An 18,560-nucleotide genomic window follows, 5' to 3' on the forward strand; every position below is an offset into this window, starting at 1 on the left:
TCGGGCGATCCGGTTCCTCGACAGTCTGGGCGGAGGTGATGGCGGAGGCAGGATGAACACCGCCGAGGAGCTTTCCACGACACGGAACGACTTTGAGCTCAAGCTGCAGCGGCGCGCCTCGTACACGAGCGACGTGGCGCGCTTGCGGTGGCACTTGGCGCTCGAGCGCATCACGGCCGGGGCCCGCATCGTGGACGACCGCCCGTGGCCGCTGCAAGGCGTTCGGCTTCTCTGGCTGCTGCGCGGCGTCCAGCGGTACTATGCCAAGGAGAGGCTGAAGGTGCTGGTGCCGCCTTCGGGCACCCCCAGCCGCGAGGAGATGGTCACCTACAACCTGCAGCGGACGTACTGGGACCGCATCAAGGAGGGGAAGACGCCCGCCGCGCTCGCGGCGCGCCTCCGCGCTGCCGTGGGCAAGCAGCGGCTGACTCTTCTCGAGCAGTTTGCTCGGTCGAGTGCGGTGTCGGCGCTCGGCTCAGGCGCGGCCAAGGCGGTCCGGGGACTGGAGGCGAAGCTGGAGCTGGTCGTGCCCGGGCGGGGAGGGTGCGAGGTGCTGAGCTTCAAGGCAAAGGCGCCCTTTCGGCGAGGAGGGTGCCAGGTCCTGCGCGTCAAGACAGGTGACGGCGAGCAGCAGCGCATGTACACGGCCAAGGAGCTGGTGACTCAGGTCATCGAGGCCCTGAAGCAGGCGACGGCTGTCGGCGGTGGCGGCGACGGTGGCGACGACGACGACGACGACGACGACGACGACGAGGCGGAGGAGGGAAGCCAAAGAAAGCGACTACTGCGGGCTGCCCGGGCGGCGCTGCACGACCTGATCGAGCTGCGGTGCGGCGGCGGGACGCCCGTGGGTTGGCGACCGACGCCCGCCCTGCTTGCGACTTTGCGGAGCGCGCATCCGGAATGGCTTTGGCTGAAGGACGCTGCGGTGGTTGTGCGTGGGCCGCGCCTGCGGCACGGGTGGCTCGAGGCCGCCGCCATTTGCGGGACGGTCGACATCGCGCGCTCGTTCTCGAGCTGCCTGAGCGCGCTCCCCTCCGCCGAGGGCGGCGCGGCTCCCTCCTTCGCAGTCTCGCTGCTCGAGCTGCCGCCCGCGCTGCGGCCCGGCGCCCAGCGCCCGAACCCCTTCCAGACGCCGCGAGAGCGCCACCGAAAGGCGCAATCGGGCCGCGGGGCGGAGAGACATGCCCACGACATGCCCATGATATGCCCGTGACACGTCCCGTAGGCGCAGCAGCCAGCCGAGGGCGACATTGGCGCGCAGCTCACGTGGCAGGGCTTCGAGGCGCACGAGGGCACCGCCGCCTTTGTCGTGGACCTCGGCTCGGCAGACCGCGTGCGCCAGCTGCTCAAGACGACGCGCGAGCACAAGCACGGCGATTTGCCGTACGTCAAGATGCTTCCAAAGGAGGCGGCGCTTGTGGAGGCGCCGCTGCGGCGCGAGGCCGGTGCAGTGGTGCCGCTGGCGGCCGACGGCTTGGACGCGAGCCTGGCGGAGGTGAAGCGCCTCGAGCAGCTCATCAAGGCCACTGAGGAGCTCGAGAGGCTGCAGCGCGGCCGCCAGGCTTTTTACGCGAACTGCGGCAGGCTCGAGAAGGAGAAGGAGGAGCGCAAAAAGGCGGAGAAGGAGCTTCCCGACGGCGAGAGGCTCGTGCTGGAGCCGCTGCACCGTCCTGACGGCGCGCCGCCCGTCGAGGCACCGCCGCCCGTCGAGGCACCGGCGGAGCAGGAGGAGGAGGGCAGCGTGGCGCAGATCATCGTGCTAGCCGGCACGCGCTTCCCCGGCCGGCAGAGCGCCGTCAAACTGACGAACTGGCCGGCGCGCATCAGCAAGGCGGACCTGGCAGCGAGCTTTCACGCCTTTCTCGAGAAGCACTGCGGCTGCAAATCGCCCAAAGTGAGCGTGACGTGTCCGGAGCACGGCGTGGCATGCGTCGACGTGGGCGACGCGCCCCTCGCAGCGAAGCTGCTTCAGGAGGCCAAGAAGGTCAGCGTCGTGTCGCTCGGCGAGACGGACGCGCGGGCGCTGGCGCGGGCGGAGGCGGCTGTGGCGCGTCTGCGCCGCGCTAGCGACGTGCAGCTGAGTGAGACCAAGGTGCGCCAGCTTAAGCGTGAGCTGGCTAAAGGAAAGCAGCGCAAGGTGCGGCCGCTGCGGCTCATGCTCTCCATGGCAAAGGCGCGCGCTGTTGGCGTGCCGTCCCGCCTCGCCAGCATCGAGACGCCGTCGCTGCAGGACGAGAGACGCCTCTATCCGGAAGGCCGGAGCACGCTTGGCGCCACCTTCGAGGCGTGCGACGCGGCGCTGCGCTCTGTCGGCGAGCGGTGGAGCACGTCCGACCTGCCCTCGGCCAACCGCAAGGAGCTCAAGCGCTTGCTCGACGAGAAGGCGGCGACGGAGGGCGAGCTGGCAAAGCTCAGGCCGTTCCTCAGGACGCTGGTCAACGCGGCGAGCAGCAAGCCGCTAGAGTTTGTTCTCGACACGTATGCCGTGCTGGCGGCGTTGGGGGACGAGAAGCGGCTCGAGCAGCTCGAGCCGCAATGCCCCATCTGCCTCGGCCCGCTCGGCGAGCAGGCCGACTCGTCCGGCCGCCCTGGCGGCATCGCGCTGAACGCTTGCGCGCACCTCTTTTGCAAGGCGCCCGCTGCCACCGCTTCCAGCACCCTCGCCGCTCTCGCCTTGCTCTTTGACACCTCCCGCGCCTCGCCCAGGTCTGCATCGAGCGCTACCTCGACGCCAGCCTGGCCCGCAACGGCACGCAGGCGCCGACGTGCCCTACCTGCCGCAAGCCGATCGGACAAAACACGCTGATCGAGGTGGTGCCGGCGCAAGCGGCGGGCCCCAGCAGCAGCAGTGACCCCGGCGGCAGCGGCGGCGGCGGCGGCGGAGAGGGCCAGCTCTGCGCAGAGGGCCAGTTCAAGTACTCTATCGCGTATGCCCGCGGCGCCTACCGCGGGATCGAGCCGACCGACCTCGCGCGCCCGACGCCTCCGCGCAACGCGCGCTCTGTGGAGCGTGAGGCACTCGCCCACATGGCGGCCGCCGTCGGGCGCCGACCTCTCGAGTGGGCTCCGCCCTCTGTGCCTCGAGGTCACCCGAGATTGAGCGAGGCGTGTAGGCGCCCAGCCGGGTCGACGCGCACCGAGCACGGCACGGTGCTGGGCGCCAAGGTGCGCCGGCTCCTCGTCGACTTGCGCGCGCTCGGCGAGGACAAGGCGGTCGTCTTCTCGGCGAGCAAGGCGGTGGTGGAGCACCTCGAGCTGGTGCTGGCGCGAGAGGGGCTGCCGCGCGTCGCGCTCAAGAAGGGCGACAAGGAGCGGCACCTGGCGAGCGCCGTCGACCGGTGGACGCGCGGCGAGTTCCGGGTCCTCCTGCTGCACGCCGACGCCGCGGCCGCCGGGCTGACGCTCACCGCCGCGGCGCACGTCTTCTTGATGGAGCCGTTCTACGATCGAGGCAAGGAGCTGCAGGCGCTCAACCGGTGCCACCGCATCGGGCAGAGCCGCGACGTGGTCTGCAAGACGTACTACTGCCCCAACACCGTCGAGGAGCGCTTGCTCGCGTGGCGCGAGCTCGAGGGGGTGCGCGCGCCTGAGCTCGGAGCTGAGCAGCAGCAGGGCGGCGAGGCGGAGGCGGTCAGCGTCGTGCCGCGCGAGAAGCCCCTCAAGGCCATCGGCACGGAAGAAAGCCGCTTCCTCTTTGGCATGAAGAGCAGCGCCGGGGAGGCGGGCGGTGCGTAGGGAAGAGTCTGCTGCGAGAGCATGCCCGAGAGACGCTCGTGTCTTGTCAGAGTCTCGCGCGACCGCGAGACGAGACCCCACTTGTTCGATACGGGTTTGTACGCACAATAGTCAACACTGCGGGAAAATGATAATAAACACGTCTCCATTTTCCCCAATACCTGTGCACGGGGACAAATAATAAAAAAGAACAGAGGCTGGACAAAATATCACGCAATCACCGCTTCGGCGAGAGAAACATCGCCGCGGTCGCCTCAACCGCCCGCGCCGCGATCGCCGCCCGCACCACACGCGGGTGCTCTCGCCGATCGCCCGGCGGCGGCGACGGCGGCGCTCCGCACCATCCGCCGCCCTTGGCGCGCAGCCAGCAAGGTCCTGTCCCGGCGGCGAGGCAGCTGCCGCGGCAGAGTTCCCACGCGACCGTCGTCGGCTGGGCCCCCGGCGGCGGCGAATATGTCACCCCCTTCGCCGCCTCCTGCGCCACTACGCCGCCGAGCGTGGTGCGGCCGAGCCAGCCGTCGCAGAGCTGCTCTGGCGACAGATGCGACGATGCTGCCGCCGCCGCGAGGAGGGCCGCGCAGGAGAGGGGAGCGCCGTTGAACGTCCCAAAGCTGGGCGCGTCGACGCAGCTCGGCGCGGGCGGTGGGTCGTAGCTCTCCGTCGGGCACGGCGCGCCGAGCCCGGCAAAAGTCGCGACGGCGTTGAGGAGGTCGGCGATCGCGAAGCCGGCAGCCCTCTCCTGCGCGCCGAACGGGAGCGAGCAGTTCATGCCCGCGAGTCCCGAACCCTCTCCTACGGCGGAGGTCATGGCGAAGGAGACGCCGAGCTGCAAGTCCGTGAAGTAGTGCGCCAGCTCCGAGCCCGAGCCGTAGTCGAACCCGCTGTGGCCGAGCGCCCACCCGAGTGTGCCGCAGACGACGGAAGGGGTCGCTGCCGCGGAGCCGTTCGGTAGCCTCTCCCAACGCCCCTCGAGGCCGAGCCCGTACGCGAGGCCGAAGGCGCCAAAGCCGTCGGTGAGCGGGTGGAAAGTCGTCATCTGCGCCACCGACGCCGGCGAGAGCAGCGCGTCGCGCCCGCCGCTGTACGCCGCGTGCGTGAATCGGGCCACGTCCCGGGGAGCCGCGCCGATGTTCCCGCCCGTGAACGAGTTGAGGCAAGAGTGGTTCGAGATCTCGAGGAAGCGGCCGCGGCCAGCCGCAGGCCCCGTGTACTGCCTCGCCACGCCGCGGTACGAGAGGCAAGTGCCCCGGCCGAAGAAACGGGTCGCGTCGTCGGCAGGCAAGCGATCGCCCCACGCGAGGGCGCGCTGGTCGAGGTCGGCCCAGTCGGCGAGGCCGAGGGCGCCTGTGCACAGAGAGGAGGTGTGAGGAGACGCCGTCTTGCGCAGGCGAAGCCGGGCCCAGTCGCTGAGGCCGCCCGCGAGGGCGAGGCCGACGAGCGCGAAGCCGTTCGTCGAGTACGCGCCTATGGGAGGCGGCGCGGGCATGTCGCGAGTATGTCCGTGGACGTGGCTCGCGCCGCTGGTCGAGTGAGCGCCGCGCTGCACGGTGCTGCCCGCGCCGGGAGCGCCGGCGGGGACGGTGGTCGTTCCTCCGGGCGGAAAGAGGAAGGCGTGGTCCTGGTGGAGGAGGAACTCGAGCGGCTCCACGTCGCGCGTCGAGCCCATCACCTGCCTGTACAGCCTACTCACAGTACACGCGGCGTACAGACACCCAGACGAGAGAGTCAAGAGGGAGATACACTGACAGGAGAGCGTCTGTGCGCGCGCTGAACAGAGACTGGGGCCCGAAAGGCTGTCACAACCCGAGTGTGAGCGTGTGCAAGGAGCGGCGAGCGACCAGTTTGTGCGGTCGTCGTAGTAGTCCTTGAGGCCAGCACGCATCGAGAGGAGGTGGCGGTAGGTGACCGCCTCGATGGCGGCCTCGCCGTCCCAGAGCTGTCGCAGCGTCGCCTTTGCCGGGACGCCCGCGGTTGCGTTTGCCCAGCAGTGCAGGAACCGAAGGCAGTACGAGCAGGTGGCGCGGCGCTCCCTGCTCACGCCGGCGCACAGCGGGCCTGGCCGCGTGAGGCAGTGCGCCACAGGCACGCACGTCGGCACGCACATGCTCGGCGCCCTCTCGCACGGCTGCGGCAGCGCCAGATATCTGTCGACATGGGGTGCGATGGGCTCATCCAGCGAGATGGTGCCCTGTTCGGCGAGGCGAAGCGCGGCCACCGCGGTGAACTGTTTCGTTGTCGAGCCCATCGGGATGCGTGTGGCGTTGGTGAGCCATGTGCCTGCGGCGTAGTCGTTCTTCCCAGCTGCGACAGCGACGTCCACACTCGAGTTGTAGACGGCAAACGACATCGAGGCGTTCCAAAAGGCGCTGTGGCGATCCACGATGGCCTGCAGCTCGGAGCGCAGCGACGCAAGCTCCGACGCAGAGATGGAGAGGGACACAAGGGCGAGAAAAGGTACCATCGCTTCAGACTTTTTGTCGATCGCAACAGCGCGTGGTTGTTTCGCGTTGGCAAATCAAGAAACCGCTCTTTGCCGAGGGGAAGGGTGCACCCTCCCTTGGGGTGTCTGTTTTCTTTCTTTCTTTTTGGGTGCTAGTATGAGCCCGACCCAGGTCGTAGTGTTGTTGCTCCCAGCGCTTGCGCTTCGGCGGTTAGTGGTGCACTAACCTCCGAGAAACCCTTCGGGTCGCTCCTCATCGCAAACCCTGTCAGCAGAGTCTCCTACGGGAATGTACGTAAGAGCTACAAACACTGAAAAACAAAAACACGAGTTCGACGCGCCGGCACTTTCCCGGGCTCGCAGTCGCTACACAGCTAGCATGCTCCTCCACGCGTCCAGCCAGCGTAAGAAGCTGCACCCGCTCTCCCGTGCCTGCGTCGATCTGGGAGATGGGATGCTGGACGAGCTTATCGGAGAGGTGGCGCGTGCGTGCTCGCCGCCGCCTCCGCCTCCGCCGCACGCAGAGCTGCTAGAGGGCGTGAGCGAAGCCGAACAGAGGCTTTCCGCTCCACGGCTCTCGTCCCTCCTCGAGGTCGAGGCGGAGCTAACCGACCGTTCTGCAGCGCGGATGCGTGCCGCGCTGGCCGCCTCGAGCCACGCGCTCTCAAAGCCGAGCAAGCCCGGCGCGTCGGAGGCGCGTCCGTCCTGCTTGCTGCCAGGCTGGTGCCGGTGCGGGCGACTGACCGCCGGCGGATCCCTCTAGGCGGTGCCCTGCCCCAACTGCGGCTCTCAGGTGTCGGCGCCGCGCTTTGCAAAGCACCTGCAGGCCCGCCGCACCCGGCCCTCGCCTCCTTGCGTCGACGCCGCCAGCCACCGGCCCCGCCCCGCACGCGTTACAGGATTGTATGCTCGGGCGCGGGCGAGCCGCTTCGCGAGCCGCCAACCAGAGCTTGCGCGACCAGGCGGCGCTGTCATGACCCGCGGAGCAGATACACATCTCTTTAATTTGGATTTTTTTAATTTGCTTGTGGAGACGTGGCTGGGTTCACAGCCTTGTTATTGAGAAGAAAATACGCCCGATGGCGCTGTGCGCTGGTCTGTGAGAGGGCGATAACTAACTAAATATATATAGTCGCGATTTGCCGGCGTGCGTATGAGCTCACTAGCGCTAGAGCTCACACACCAGACGAGAGGCCGCGTCAACGCATTCGACAACACAAAAAGGGCTCCAGGCCCCAAATGACGTGTGAGTGTTAGAGTTGTTTGGTATTGCTAAATCTCTCTCTCGCATTCGCCTTCCTGGTACCCAGCGCTGGCTTCTGACTGTCGTTGCTATCTCTCCCTTCTCGACTGTCTGTGCTTGCTTGTGCGTCTTGGGTCGGATTGTGTTTTTGTGCGTGTTTTTGTGTTTTTGAGAGAGATTGTGAGAGGGCAATAATGTGACAAATAAGAAGGAAAATTGTGGGCCACTTGACGGTCGCGGCCTTCCGCACTCCTATCTCCGCCTGGCACTATTGTAGCCCTGGCCGGTGCGCGTGCAGAGTTGAAGTTCCGGAGTAAAAAATCGAACGCGTTCTCTCACGGTGACCAAAAAATGTCCACCTCAGAGGCACCTCCGGAGGCAGGCCGCCGCACGCCGGCGACACAGCTCCAGCTGTCGAACTGACCCGCAGCTCCTCTCAGAGCGGGAACTGCGACGAAAGTTGACTGAGGCGGTTGTCAGGAATCATCATACGGATCACATGGTGGCTCTTTCATGACGGGAGACCGCCCGACCACTCCTGGGTGGCACTGCCACCGGTGTCGCTCGACGTCCTGTCGTGCCGACAGCGACACAGACCATGTGAGACGCGTAGAGTATCGACCTCTACTGCTTGCCCAACCTTCGAGTGTATCCTGACTGTGGTCCCACACCCACTGGTGTCCATCTCAGAGACTGCAGGAGGTCATGAGGGTCGATGGGAGTGCCGTATACCCACAATGCACCGTAATATACAAACCCACAGCCCCCAGTATCTCCACATTTACATTTTTAGACCGTACACGGATGCTCGTCAGCACTAAGTCAGGCATTGGGGTTATCCTAAGTGCAAGTAAAGAACCCTACGCCTTTCGCCACCCGTGCAACGCCTTGACCCCCTCGGCCCTCCAGCCGGGGTCAAAGTGCGGGGACACGCCGACCCGAAAGTCAATGGAGACGCGCGTGAAGGGCGTCGGGTTGGCGGGCGCGTGGTGGCGGCAGAGGCAGCCGTGGAACGCCGCCGCATCGCCATAGTCGAGCAGGAGCGGGTGGAAGTCGCCGCGACCGGGGCTCGTCTCGACGTGCAGCGTGGTTCGCGTGCGCTCGAGCGAGGTGAGCGGGAGCCAAAAGTTGACCTCGCCGGCCTGGTGGCCGTAGTCCTTGTCTGCGTGGAGCGGGCCGTGCTCGTGCGACGGGCCGGGCTGCACGCGGAGCGTGGGGGGGAACTGGTAGTGGAACTCTGGCTCTCCCTCCTCCTCGGCCCCCTCGAGCCGGCTCCGCAGGTGCGGCAGGATCACGTCACGCACGAGCCGCTCGTAGGCGGCGAGGAAGGGCGCGTCCTTGCCAACCTCTCGATAGAGCGCCTGCTGCACCTTGAAGCGCCGGAAGACGTCCCCGTGCGGTGCAAAATCCTCCAGCTCGGGCGCGCCGGAACGCGACGCGGCCGGGAAGGAGCCGATCCCTCTGCGAGGCTTCGCGAGCAGCCGCACGGCCGCGCCGCGCAGGTCGTGCGCGCGCGTGTCGAAGCGAAGCGACGCCTCGGTTTTGAGGCACGCGGGGAGGGCGGGGCAGTCGGGGAGGGCCGGCGCGGGGAGCGCGGAGGAGAGCGGCGCCGCGGTTGAGGCTGCTGCGGCCGCCTCCGGGGCGGCGGCGGCGTTCGCGCGGGAGAGCTCGCGTTGCACGAGGGCGAGGGCGACATCGGGCGGCTCCGGCCGCACGCGCACGATCCGCTGCGTGGAGAGCTCGTCGAAAAGCATCGCCGCCTCCGCCTCGCCCGGCTGCGGCCCATCGCAGCGCCCGCCGCGGCGCCGGTGGCGGCGAAGCACGGCCTCGCAGTGGCGAGCTCCTCGGAGGTGCTCTGCCATCCGCAAGGGCGACGAGAGCGTCTCGTGGCACAGGCAGCAGCGGCGCAGCCCCAACGGCGGAAGCGCGGCGGCGGCGGCAGCGCGGCGGAAGGAGCGCACCCACTCTTTGTCGGCAGGGGCGCCTCGGACCCCTCTCCCCTCTCTCTCTCGCCCGCTCTCCGCCCCCTCCCTCTGCTCCTCGCGCCTCTCCAGCTCGACCTCCCGGCCCAAATGCTCAATCAGAGGCGCGAGGGCGCGCCCCACGCACGCCAGCGGCGCATCGCTCACCGCCGCCTCGCCGGCCGCCTCCACCACTGCCGCCTCCGCCTCTGCCGCCTCCGCCACTCCCGCCTCCGCCTCCGCCGCCTCCACCTCCGCGATCATGAGTCCGCACGCCTCGAGTGTGCTCGCGCGGCCGACGCCCGAGCCGGGGCGGAGGGCCTCGATGAGCCCGGACGTGTGGGCCGCCAGCCGGCCCTCGCCCAGCCTCACGCACCGGAGTCGGCCGGCGGAGCTACGCCACAGCTCGTCGGCGAGGGCGCGCGCCTGCTCCCACGACCCGTCGGGCACCAGCACGGTCAGGACAGCTCGCTCGCCGCCGCCGTCGCCGTCGCCGCCGCCGTCGCCGTCGCCGCTGCCGCCACAGCGGTCGCTGCCGCCGCTGAACTCGTTTTCGCCGAGCGCTGCGCGCTTCGCACCTCGGGCGGCGGCGACGGCGGCGGCGACCGCCTCGGCCACGCCCTCGCTCTCCGCGTCGGCTCCCGGGAAGAGCATGCGCGTGCTTCCCTCGCAACGGAGCAGCTCCTCGAGCCGCGCCTCGTGCGCCTCGGCGCCATAGGCGAGAAGCTCCGCCTCGTCGCCTCCGCCGGCCAGCACCGAAGCGAGCCGCGCCGACGACGTGGAGCGCAGCAGCTCGCACGGGTGGCTCACGATGGCCCACCGCAGCCGGAGACGTCGCCTCGACCGGCGAGGGGCCTCCTCGGAAGCGAGGCGGGCGCAGACGCAGCAGCCGGGCGGCATCCAGCAGTAGCGGCAAACGCCGTCGCGCGCGGCCACGCGGCAGCTGACGCTTAGCAGCGCGCGTGCGGACAGGAGGAGAGGGTCGAGCGGCGAGTCGGTGGCACTGGCAGCCGCGGATAGGCGCGCGAAGCCGCTTGCCGAGCGACTTGCCACGCACGCCAGGGCCTCCTCCGCGGCGTCGCCGTCGAACTCGTCAAACACCGCGTCGATGCCCCGCCGCCACGCCCGCCGCTGCGCCTCCGCGCTTCGCCGCCACCGCTGCGCTTCTCGAGCGACGGCGGCCGCGTGCTCTGGCTTACGCGCGACGACACGCGCGACCGCAGCGAGGCCAGCGTGGAAGCGCCCCTCGTCGAGCGAGCTCTCCGTCTCTGCCGCCTCGAGCAGCTCCAGCCCGCCCACCTCAGCGGACAGCGTCGCCGCACCCACCAGCCGATCGACCGGTGGCCCCGCCGCGCGCGCACCGCGCAGGACAGCCTGCCTGGGCGCGTAGCACTCCACGAGTAGGAGGCCTCCGGGGCGGAGGGCGGCGGCGCAGCGCGCGAGGAGCCGCGCGCGGGGCTCGAGCGGCAGCGCGCAGAAGATGCAGAGGATGACGTCGCATGACGAGGGGCCAGGCCGGTACGCGTCCAGGTCGGCGAGCCGTGTCTGGAGGCGCGAGGCTGGCACGCCTCGCTGCGACGCGAGCAGAGCCGCCTTGCGCAGCCCGACGGCGGAGGAGTCGACGGCAGTCACGGTCGCGCCCAGGCCAGCGAGGTGCACGCCGTTGCGTCCCTGGCCCGCACCCAGGTCCAAGACGTGCAGGCCTCTCAGGGGCTCGCTCGGCGGCTCGCTCGGCGGCTCGCCGCCATCCGTTGGCAGCAAGTAGCGCGTCACAGCTTCGACGACGAAAACGCTGGGCTCCTTGCCATAAGCCCAGCCACGCTTGTAGCGTGCGTCCCAGTCCACCGGCTTGGCAAAGTCCATCGGCCGACTACGAGGAGGCACATCAACTCTCACGGCACGACAAGACCGCGAACTGGGCGTCCCCCGCGTACGACATATCTAGCTGGGACCCCCACACAAAAGAATTTCCCGCTACGGCAGGGCGGCTCGCGCAGCGCGCGCGATCGCGCAAGCGGCGCGCGCGAGCGAACGAGCGAGCACACACACACACACACACACACACACACACACACACACACACACACACACACACACACACACACACACACACACACACACACACACACACACACACACACACACACACACACACACACACACACACACACACACACACACACACATGCACGCACGCACCTCCCCAGAAATACCGAGGAGCCGTGCAGTGCCTAGATAAGTCTGTGTGCTGTGTGGTGCACGCCCTCCGAGCAGGGCGGGGTCTGCCCGTCGGGTTGCTGCCCTAATCCCACCAGGGGTTGTCTGCTCTATTTATTTATTCTCCGCGCTCGATCTGGGAGCCACTCGGCGCCAGGTCGAACGGCGGTCGGCTCGGCCACTGCGGGGCGATGCATGATAGAGCATGCTGGGCGCCGCATCATCTACTACCGCTCCACGCCAAGGCGCGGGGCGGCGGTGCTCGCCGGCGCTCGCGCGTCGCGGCGCTTCGGTGCTCGGGCGCGCTCACCATGTGGTCGTTCAGGGCGGCTTGCACAGCGCCTGCACACACACACACACACACACACACACACACACACACATGCTCATGCACACATGCACACACACACATGCACAGACACACAGCCCCTTCCCCTTCCCCCTCACGACCGCAAGGGCGAGGACACGCGCACAGGCCGCACCTCTATAGCGAAGCCCACAGAGTGGGAGACTCCTATCACCGCCCCTGCCTTGGCCGCCTCTGTCAGTGTGCCCGTGGTAGTGAGAGACTGCCAGCGAGAAGCCGGAGGAAGGTCACTAGTCGAGAGAGATCGCCAGTGGAATAGGGAGTCCACCGTGCTGCGAACCTGTCGCTGTCCCTTTTGTCAGTAGCAGGAGAACTAGGAGAGCGCAACCAGTAGGAGGCCCGCGCCTGCCCCCGTGCCGCCGGGTGCAACTTTGTCCTATACGAGAGGGGAGGGAATCCCTGGGACCCTGTCGTGTGGGTGAACCCTGCCCAGCCCCCCTCGTGTCGCGATGCGCTCCCCGCTCCCGTTCCCCTGTGTCCCTGATCGTCCTTACAAGATCCTGCTCGTGCAGGTGGGGACCCTGTCCTTCTCCCACCCCTTGTAGCTTGTTTGGTGTGTCCGTTTTATTTATTTATTACTCCAACTCTTTCTGCTGTGTGGTGCACGCCCTCCGAGCGGGGCGGGGTCTCCCGTTGGGTTGTCGCCCATCTCCAGAGGAGATGTCTGCTCTATTTGTGTATGCACTCCAAATATGCTCCAAGAGGACTCCAAGTGCTACCTCAGCACAGTCCTCCCATCCCACCTTGGGCCTCAGCACAGTCCTCCCATCCGCCATCCCACCTTGGGGCGTGTTTTTCCTTTCTTTTTTCTCAGCACGACAGTCTATACGCGCCGGGATGCACGTCCCTTACCGCCGCCAAAAGCGACGGACGATTCCGGCGAGCTTCACACCATATCGAGAGGCGCGCTCCCGCAAACGACAAACCCGCAGGACCTCATTTGACTACTGTGACACCAGCGCCCGCTGGCTCAGGAAGCGCTCCGAGTGCGGCCACGGCTGGTTGTCAAAGACGAGGGAGGAGGGCTCCTTCCCAAGCTCTGCGGCACAGCGCACTATCCGCCTCCGCGTCGGCGGGTCTTCCGACGCGCTCCGCAGCGCCGCCACCGCATTCCGTGCGGTTTCTTCGTCGTCGCTGTCGGCGAGCAAGACGAGCGGCCGGATGCACTCGTCCGGTAGCTGCCGACCCTCGCCGATTGCTAGCGCCATCAGGGTGCCCGCCGCCCGCTGCTTCACTGCAGCACCGCCCTTTGCTGCCATGGCGCCGAGAGATGGGAGGATCCCGGCACCAACAACGGCCTCCTTGCCAGCGCGCGTATTGCTCAGGTTACAGAGAGCCTGCAGGGCGGTCTCGACGACCTCCTCCTCCTCCGAGACATCCACAAGCTTGCCCAAGTGTGTCACTAGCCCCGCCCTCAGTGCTTGCTCCGCCGCAGCGGGCTGGCTCAGGAGATTGGCCAAGGCGGCCAGGCAGGGGCGTTTCAGGTCCGCGCTGGCCCGAGAGAGCGCGTCTGTGAGCGAGCCCACCAGAGTGGCGCTCTCCAAGAGGATGGCGCACCCATCCCGGGAGAGGGAGAGCGAGAGGAGGGCCGACGCCGCAGACACCGACGAAGAGGGGAGAAGGGCCTCGAGCGCCGCGACTGCGAAGGCGTCCTTTACAGCTGCCCGTCCTTGGCACACGAGGCTCAGCGAAGCGATGCAGTCGGCGGCTCCCGCTGTGTGGTCGGGTTTCTCGAGCAGTGCCACGAGAGACGGCACGAGGGTGTCGTTGTGGATTGCCTCCATCTTGGACTCTTGGTTGGAGAGAAGCGCCTTGAGGTCGGCAAGGGAGGAGGCGAGGAGGTCACCGTCGCTGGAATGTAGAGACTCTGCCAGCTTGGCGATAGCACGCCGTCCAAAGGCAACCATGTGGGTGAGTCGTTACGCGTGGCGCCGGTGTTTTTTCCCGACGTCGGGGGTTCGTTTCGAAACAGTTCGAGGAGGAGGAGAGGAGGAAAGCAACAAACTGGGGGGGGAGGGGAGGACGGCACGCCGCCACCACACAGGGGTGTAAGGATAGAAGAGTGTGCGTCTGTATATCTTCCTTCCTATCTCTTCGCAGTCTCTCGCCAAACAGTTCTACAATCAATTCTCGCAGCGACCTTCATGCCACCTCGCGGTCTTCCCACTCTCGTCGTCCTCTCTCCGGCCCCGTCATCCTCCGCCTCATCGCTCTCCTCGGCCTCGTTCTGCGACCACGCGTCGCGTGAACAGAATTTTGAGTAGAGCTCTATTCGAGTACGACGGTGGTAAGGAGAATTCCGAGAATTTAGCGGGCTGTGCGGGCCGACTGATATCACGGCTTCAAACAAACTTTTATGTCCCACCATGCAGAGCGCATCTCTCTCTCTGTTGTGCGAGGCGTGAACCGCGCCATTCGCTCTCACCTGGCAACCCTGTCTGCACGTCTCGCGCGCGCGTGAACAGGGCTCCAGGCCCCAAATTACGTGTGAGTGTTAGAGTTGTTGTACCTCTCTCTCTCGAGTTGTTTGGGAAGGCTAAAAATCTCTCTCTCTCGGCTTCACTGTGGCTTGTTCCATATGCACGACTGGCCAAGCAGTGACTGTGTCGTCGGCAAGCGATACCCATTCGCAATAGCGCAGCCTATGCCAGCGCCGACTCGGGAAGCGCGACCGGAGGCGTGCAAGCCGTTGCCCGCGATGCATCCCACAGTGCGTCCGACTCTGATAGGGTATTTCGCATCTGCCCGCGCCGCAGGATGATGAAAGGAGGAGCACGTGGTGGAGAGGGTCGTAAAAGGGTGGGTGGAGGCAGAGAGGGCGCAGGCGGTGGCGGGCTTGGCGTCATCGTCGTTAGGCTGGGCGACGCCGATCCCGTCGACGCGTGTGCTGGCCGAGACGGTGCAGGCGCACCCGACGCTCGGTCTGAGGGCAGTCGCGGTGAGCAGCAGCGAGGTTCTCACTGAGCCGGGGAAGATGGCGGAGATGCAGGGCCTCGTGCGGGGTGTGGTGCGCGAGGCGATTGAGCAGGGGCAGAAGGCAGGGAGGGGTAGGGCGGGCCCTGCAGAGAGGGCCGAGCGAGAGACGGCCTTCGCCCCGGCTGGCGCGGCCGCTACCGGCTCCGCAGCCGCCGCCACCGCCGCCGCCGCCGCTGCCGCCGCTGCTGCCGCCGCTGCCGCTGCCGCTGCCGCTGCTGCTGGCGCTGCAGGCTCGTCGTCGGTGCATACCGGCCTCGCACACGTCCACGGAGGAGGAGTTCGCTGCGGGAGTGCCTTTCACCGGTTGACTGCGGCCCAGCCCTCCTTCCCGCGGGTGCCGCTGATGCCGCCGGTGCCGCAGCCACCCCGGGATGGGGCAGTCTTCACGGCCCGGGCGGCGGCTTCGGCCACGACTGCGAGCGGCAGCGGTGCGGCGCAGCAGCTCGGAGGCGGGGCACCGGTCGCCGCCCCGCCGATCGCTCCGCCGCCCGTGGCGATGGCGCGGCTGAGTGCGGCGCCCGTGCAGGAGGTCGAGTCGGCGTCGGCGTCGGCGTCGTCGACGCTGAGCCTTCCGCATGACGGTGTGGCCGGCTGCACGCGCAGCGCTTCGACAGGACGGTACAGCTTCTCCCTCGCCGCGCGGGAGCTGCTCGAGAAGGTCGCGGCTTGCAGTAGCTAGTAAAACCTTGGTGCGTGCCGGAGGGCGAGTGTTCGCCGTGAGTGCTTCCGGCTGCCGCGAGCAGGTCTTCGCGGCGGACCGCAAGCCAGGCAGCCACTTGAAGGCCAGGCTCGCCGCTCACCTCGGGGCCACGCCGCACCAGGCGCGCTACCCCTTTGAGAATTCAAATCCGTCTCTCTTGCGCCCCCCGACACTCCCGGTCCGCAGGGGTCCATCTGGTTCCAGAACAGGAGAGCGAGGGCAAAGTCGGTGGACAGCACCGAGGCGGCGCAGCTCTACCTCCAGGCAAAGCAGACCGGGGCGACGCAGGCACCTCCTCTTGCGCAGGCGCCTCCTCTTTCGCCACTGACGAGCCACGGGGAGGCGGAAGCGAGTGCGCCCGGGGCGGAGGAGGCCGCGGGGCCAGGCGTGTGGGCGGCGGCGGCGGCGGCGAGGGCGCTCGCGGCGGCATCGGAGGCGGCGGCCAAAGCTATCATAGAGGCGGCGGCGAAGGCGAGGGCGGCAGTGCAGGATGCGGAAGAGGAGGAGGCGGACAAGTCGGACGAGGTGATGGATGTCGAGGGCGGCTTTGCCAGCGGCGGCGGCGGCGGCGGCGGCGGCGGGGGGGGCGATTTTGCCATTGAGGAGTATTCGACGCGCGAGGCGCTCGGTGAGCGCACACTGTAGCACAGAACTCAGCTCACGATTTTTGAACTCGTTTCGGACTTTTTTCTCGCTGGGCCGCGCCTGGGGTTCCAACTTTTTCCGGGGTATGGTAGCATCGCGGCCCAAAGGGTGGGGGGTATGGTCCTGACCGCCGGGAGGCTGGGTCTGTCAGCAGGCGGGGGGTATGGTCTCGAGGTGGGTTGCGCGGCGGGCACCATCCCATACCCCGCAAAAACTCCGAACCCAGCTGTGTGCTGTGTGCGCCTCGTTTCATTCGAGTTGGCACTGCGCGATGGCCAGAGCGTGATGGCCGACGAATCCTGTGCCTGCTTCTCGCTCTGCCACCCAGAGGAAGTCCGCTCGTTCTTCATCCGGCTTCCGATCGTTACGAGCGCGGCCTCGCCCTGGTACGAGTACCTGCGCGCCGTCTATCACACTCCCTCGGTGCCACTCCCCTTTGACCTGCGAACGCTCGGCGCCTTTTACCTGCCGCTGCACGCCGAGCAATTCGGCCAGGTGAGTATCCCATGGGGAGGCACCCGCTGCAACCGGACAACAGGACGCTCCACTGCGCGCCGATGCGCAGCGAGTGTTTGCCGGGCCTGGCTCAATCTGAGCGAGGCGCGCGAGGCCCAGGCGCGAGAGTGGGAGCGCGATCCCATCTCACACCCGCTCGGGGCGCGGGTGATGAGCTGGAAGCCCGCCAGCGTCAAGCGCGACCCGAATGTGCTCTGGCACGCGGGCGGCCTGCCGCTCAAGGCGTGGAGCTTTGCGCCCGTGCCAGCGACGCCATTCTCGCACGAGGCGCAGCTGACCGAGGTGACGCTCATGGGCGACATCAACTCGGCCTCTGCGGCGCAACGCACTCGCATGGAGCCGTACATTCTTCTCCGCTTCGCCGCCGCTGCCGAGCAGCGCGCGCCACCGAGCGAGGCGCCGTTCGAGGTCCTGCGCAACGCCTACCCCGGTGCACCTGATGGCGTGCTCTACGGCTGCTGGCTCACAGCTCTCCTTGAGCCCTTCCCTCGCGGGACGGGCATCGCGCTCCACGCCGGGCGCACCCTCAGCTTCGTTTCCAAGGCGGCCGCAAAGCACTGGGCAAGGCGCGGCAACGGCACCCACTGCTCGTGGCACTGGGAGGCGGTGCCGCCGGACCTGCTCCGCCGGGCGAGGGTCGCTCCTCCCGCCCCGGGGGCGGACCCGAGGTGGACAGTGCTCCAGCGCGTCGTCGACTTTGGCGACAACAGCCTCGCCGCCTGCGCGCGAGAGACCGGTTACGACAGCGTTCTGATGCAGTCGGGCGCATCCTCGCGGCCGGAGCTGCTCCTCGCCACGCCAGAGTGCACGTGGCCGGGCCAGATGAGGCCCCTCGCCGTGTGCACACCCCCCGAAACCGCTCTTCGGACCGGCTGGTGGGCAGAGCGCCGGTGCGTTTGCGCGCGGACGGCGCCCGAGATCGGATGCCATGGGACTGGAGTTGGTCCTCTTGCTGGAGGTCTCGCTGCAGCGGCCCCGGGTTTGCAGGTGGCAGGGGTTCGGAATCGCTCTCTCGAGGTGCTCAACTGTGGCGGCTTCCCGCTGTGCCCTCCGACTCTTCACTCAGTGACACACGTAGTCCGCAGAAACAGAGCGGAAGCCGCCACTCGCGCCACAGTGGGCTGCACCCGCAGAAACAGAGCGGGCTGCAGCGGGGCCGAGCGATTTTTGATCTCTCGGTCAGTGGGCGCCCGCCCGCCGCCTCTGAGGGCGTTGGGCCCCCTAGTCTGAAAACAAAAACAAACTCGAAAACAGCCAAATCAGCCTGCGAGAGAGGCACTGCGGCGCCGCTCGTGGACCTCACATGTGTACATGAGTACATGTACATGTTGTTGTTGTTGTTGTTGTTGTTGTTGTTGTGCATGTGGGGGATCATCCGATGTGCATGCACACATGTCTCATGCCTCAGAGGATGTGTGCCGACACCAATACTGATCTAAAACCTGGAAACCCTTGTTCAAAGCCGACCCTAAGCGCCATCCTTCCTGCTCCCACCTGATGCTGCTTCCCCGCGCCGCCTCCTTGGCCCCCTTGGGCGTATTTCTACTCCCAGTGGGGGGGGGCTGGGCCCCCGGGGGCCACCTCTCTTGTTTTCTGTTTTTCAAAACGCCCGCCCGTCCGCCACCCCGAGGCGGCTCGGCCCCCCACTGACCGAGAGATTAAAAACGCTCCCCGGAGGCCACCAGAAACCGCGCCTCCCCCCAAACGGACGAAAGAGGTGCGCTATTGAACCCCGTCCCTCTGCACGTAGACACCGC

The 18,560-nt window shown here is 67.4% G+C and overlaps 4 protein-coding genes across 4 annotated transcripts; 1 reads left to right on the forward strand and 3 right to left on the reverse strand.

Moving 5' to 3' along the window:
• Positions 1–3,430: 3,430 nt before the first annotated feature.
• EMIHUDRAFT_365431 (hypothetical protein) lies at positions 3,431–3,870 on the forward strand (the record flags this gene model as incomplete). Its single annotated transcript, XM_005782863.1, has 1 exon — positions 3,431–3,870. A coding segment is annotated over one exon (308 nt), but the record flags the coding sequence as incomplete, so codon positions are not given.
• A 4,411-nt stretch (positions 3,871–8,281) lies between these two features.
• Positions 8,282–9,175, reverse strand: EMIHUDRAFT_232846 (hypothetical protein; the record flags this gene model as incomplete). Its single annotated transcript, XM_005782864.1, has 1 exon — positions 8,282–9,175. One exon carries the CDS (start codon positions 9,173–9,175, stop codon positions 8,282–8,284), a length of 894 nt encoding a protein of 297 aa, XP_005782921.1.
• A 575-nt stretch (positions 9,176–9,750) lies between these two features.
• EMIHUDRAFT_232847 (hypothetical protein) lies at positions 9,751–11,245 on the reverse strand (the record flags this gene model as incomplete). Its single annotated transcript, XM_005782865.1, has 2 exons — positions 9,751–9,808; positions 9,930–11,245. The coding sequence occupies 2 exons, from the start codon at positions 11,243–11,245 to the stop codon at positions 9,751–9,753; spliced, it is 1,374 nt and encodes a 457-aa protein (XP_005782922.1).
• Positions 11,246–12,910: 1,665 nt separating this feature from the next.
• Positions 12,911–13,873, reverse strand: EMIHUDRAFT_232848 (hypothetical protein; the record flags this gene model as incomplete). The annotated part of the gene is made up of 1 exon (XM_005782866.1): positions 12,911–13,873. The coding sequence occupies one exon, from the start codon at positions 13,871–13,873 to the stop codon at positions 12,911–12,913; it is 963 nt and encodes a 320-aa protein (XP_005782923.1).
• Positions 13,874–18,560: the final 4,687 nt, after the last annotated feature.

This window comes from Emiliania huxleyi, assembly GCF_000372725.1.
Source record: "Emiliania huxleyi CCMP1516 chromosome Unknown EMIHUscaffold_185, whole genome shotgun sequence".
In the NCBI taxonomy this organism is placed as follows: Eukaryota; Haptophyta; order Isochrysidales; family Noelaerhabdaceae; genus Emiliania; species Emiliania huxleyi.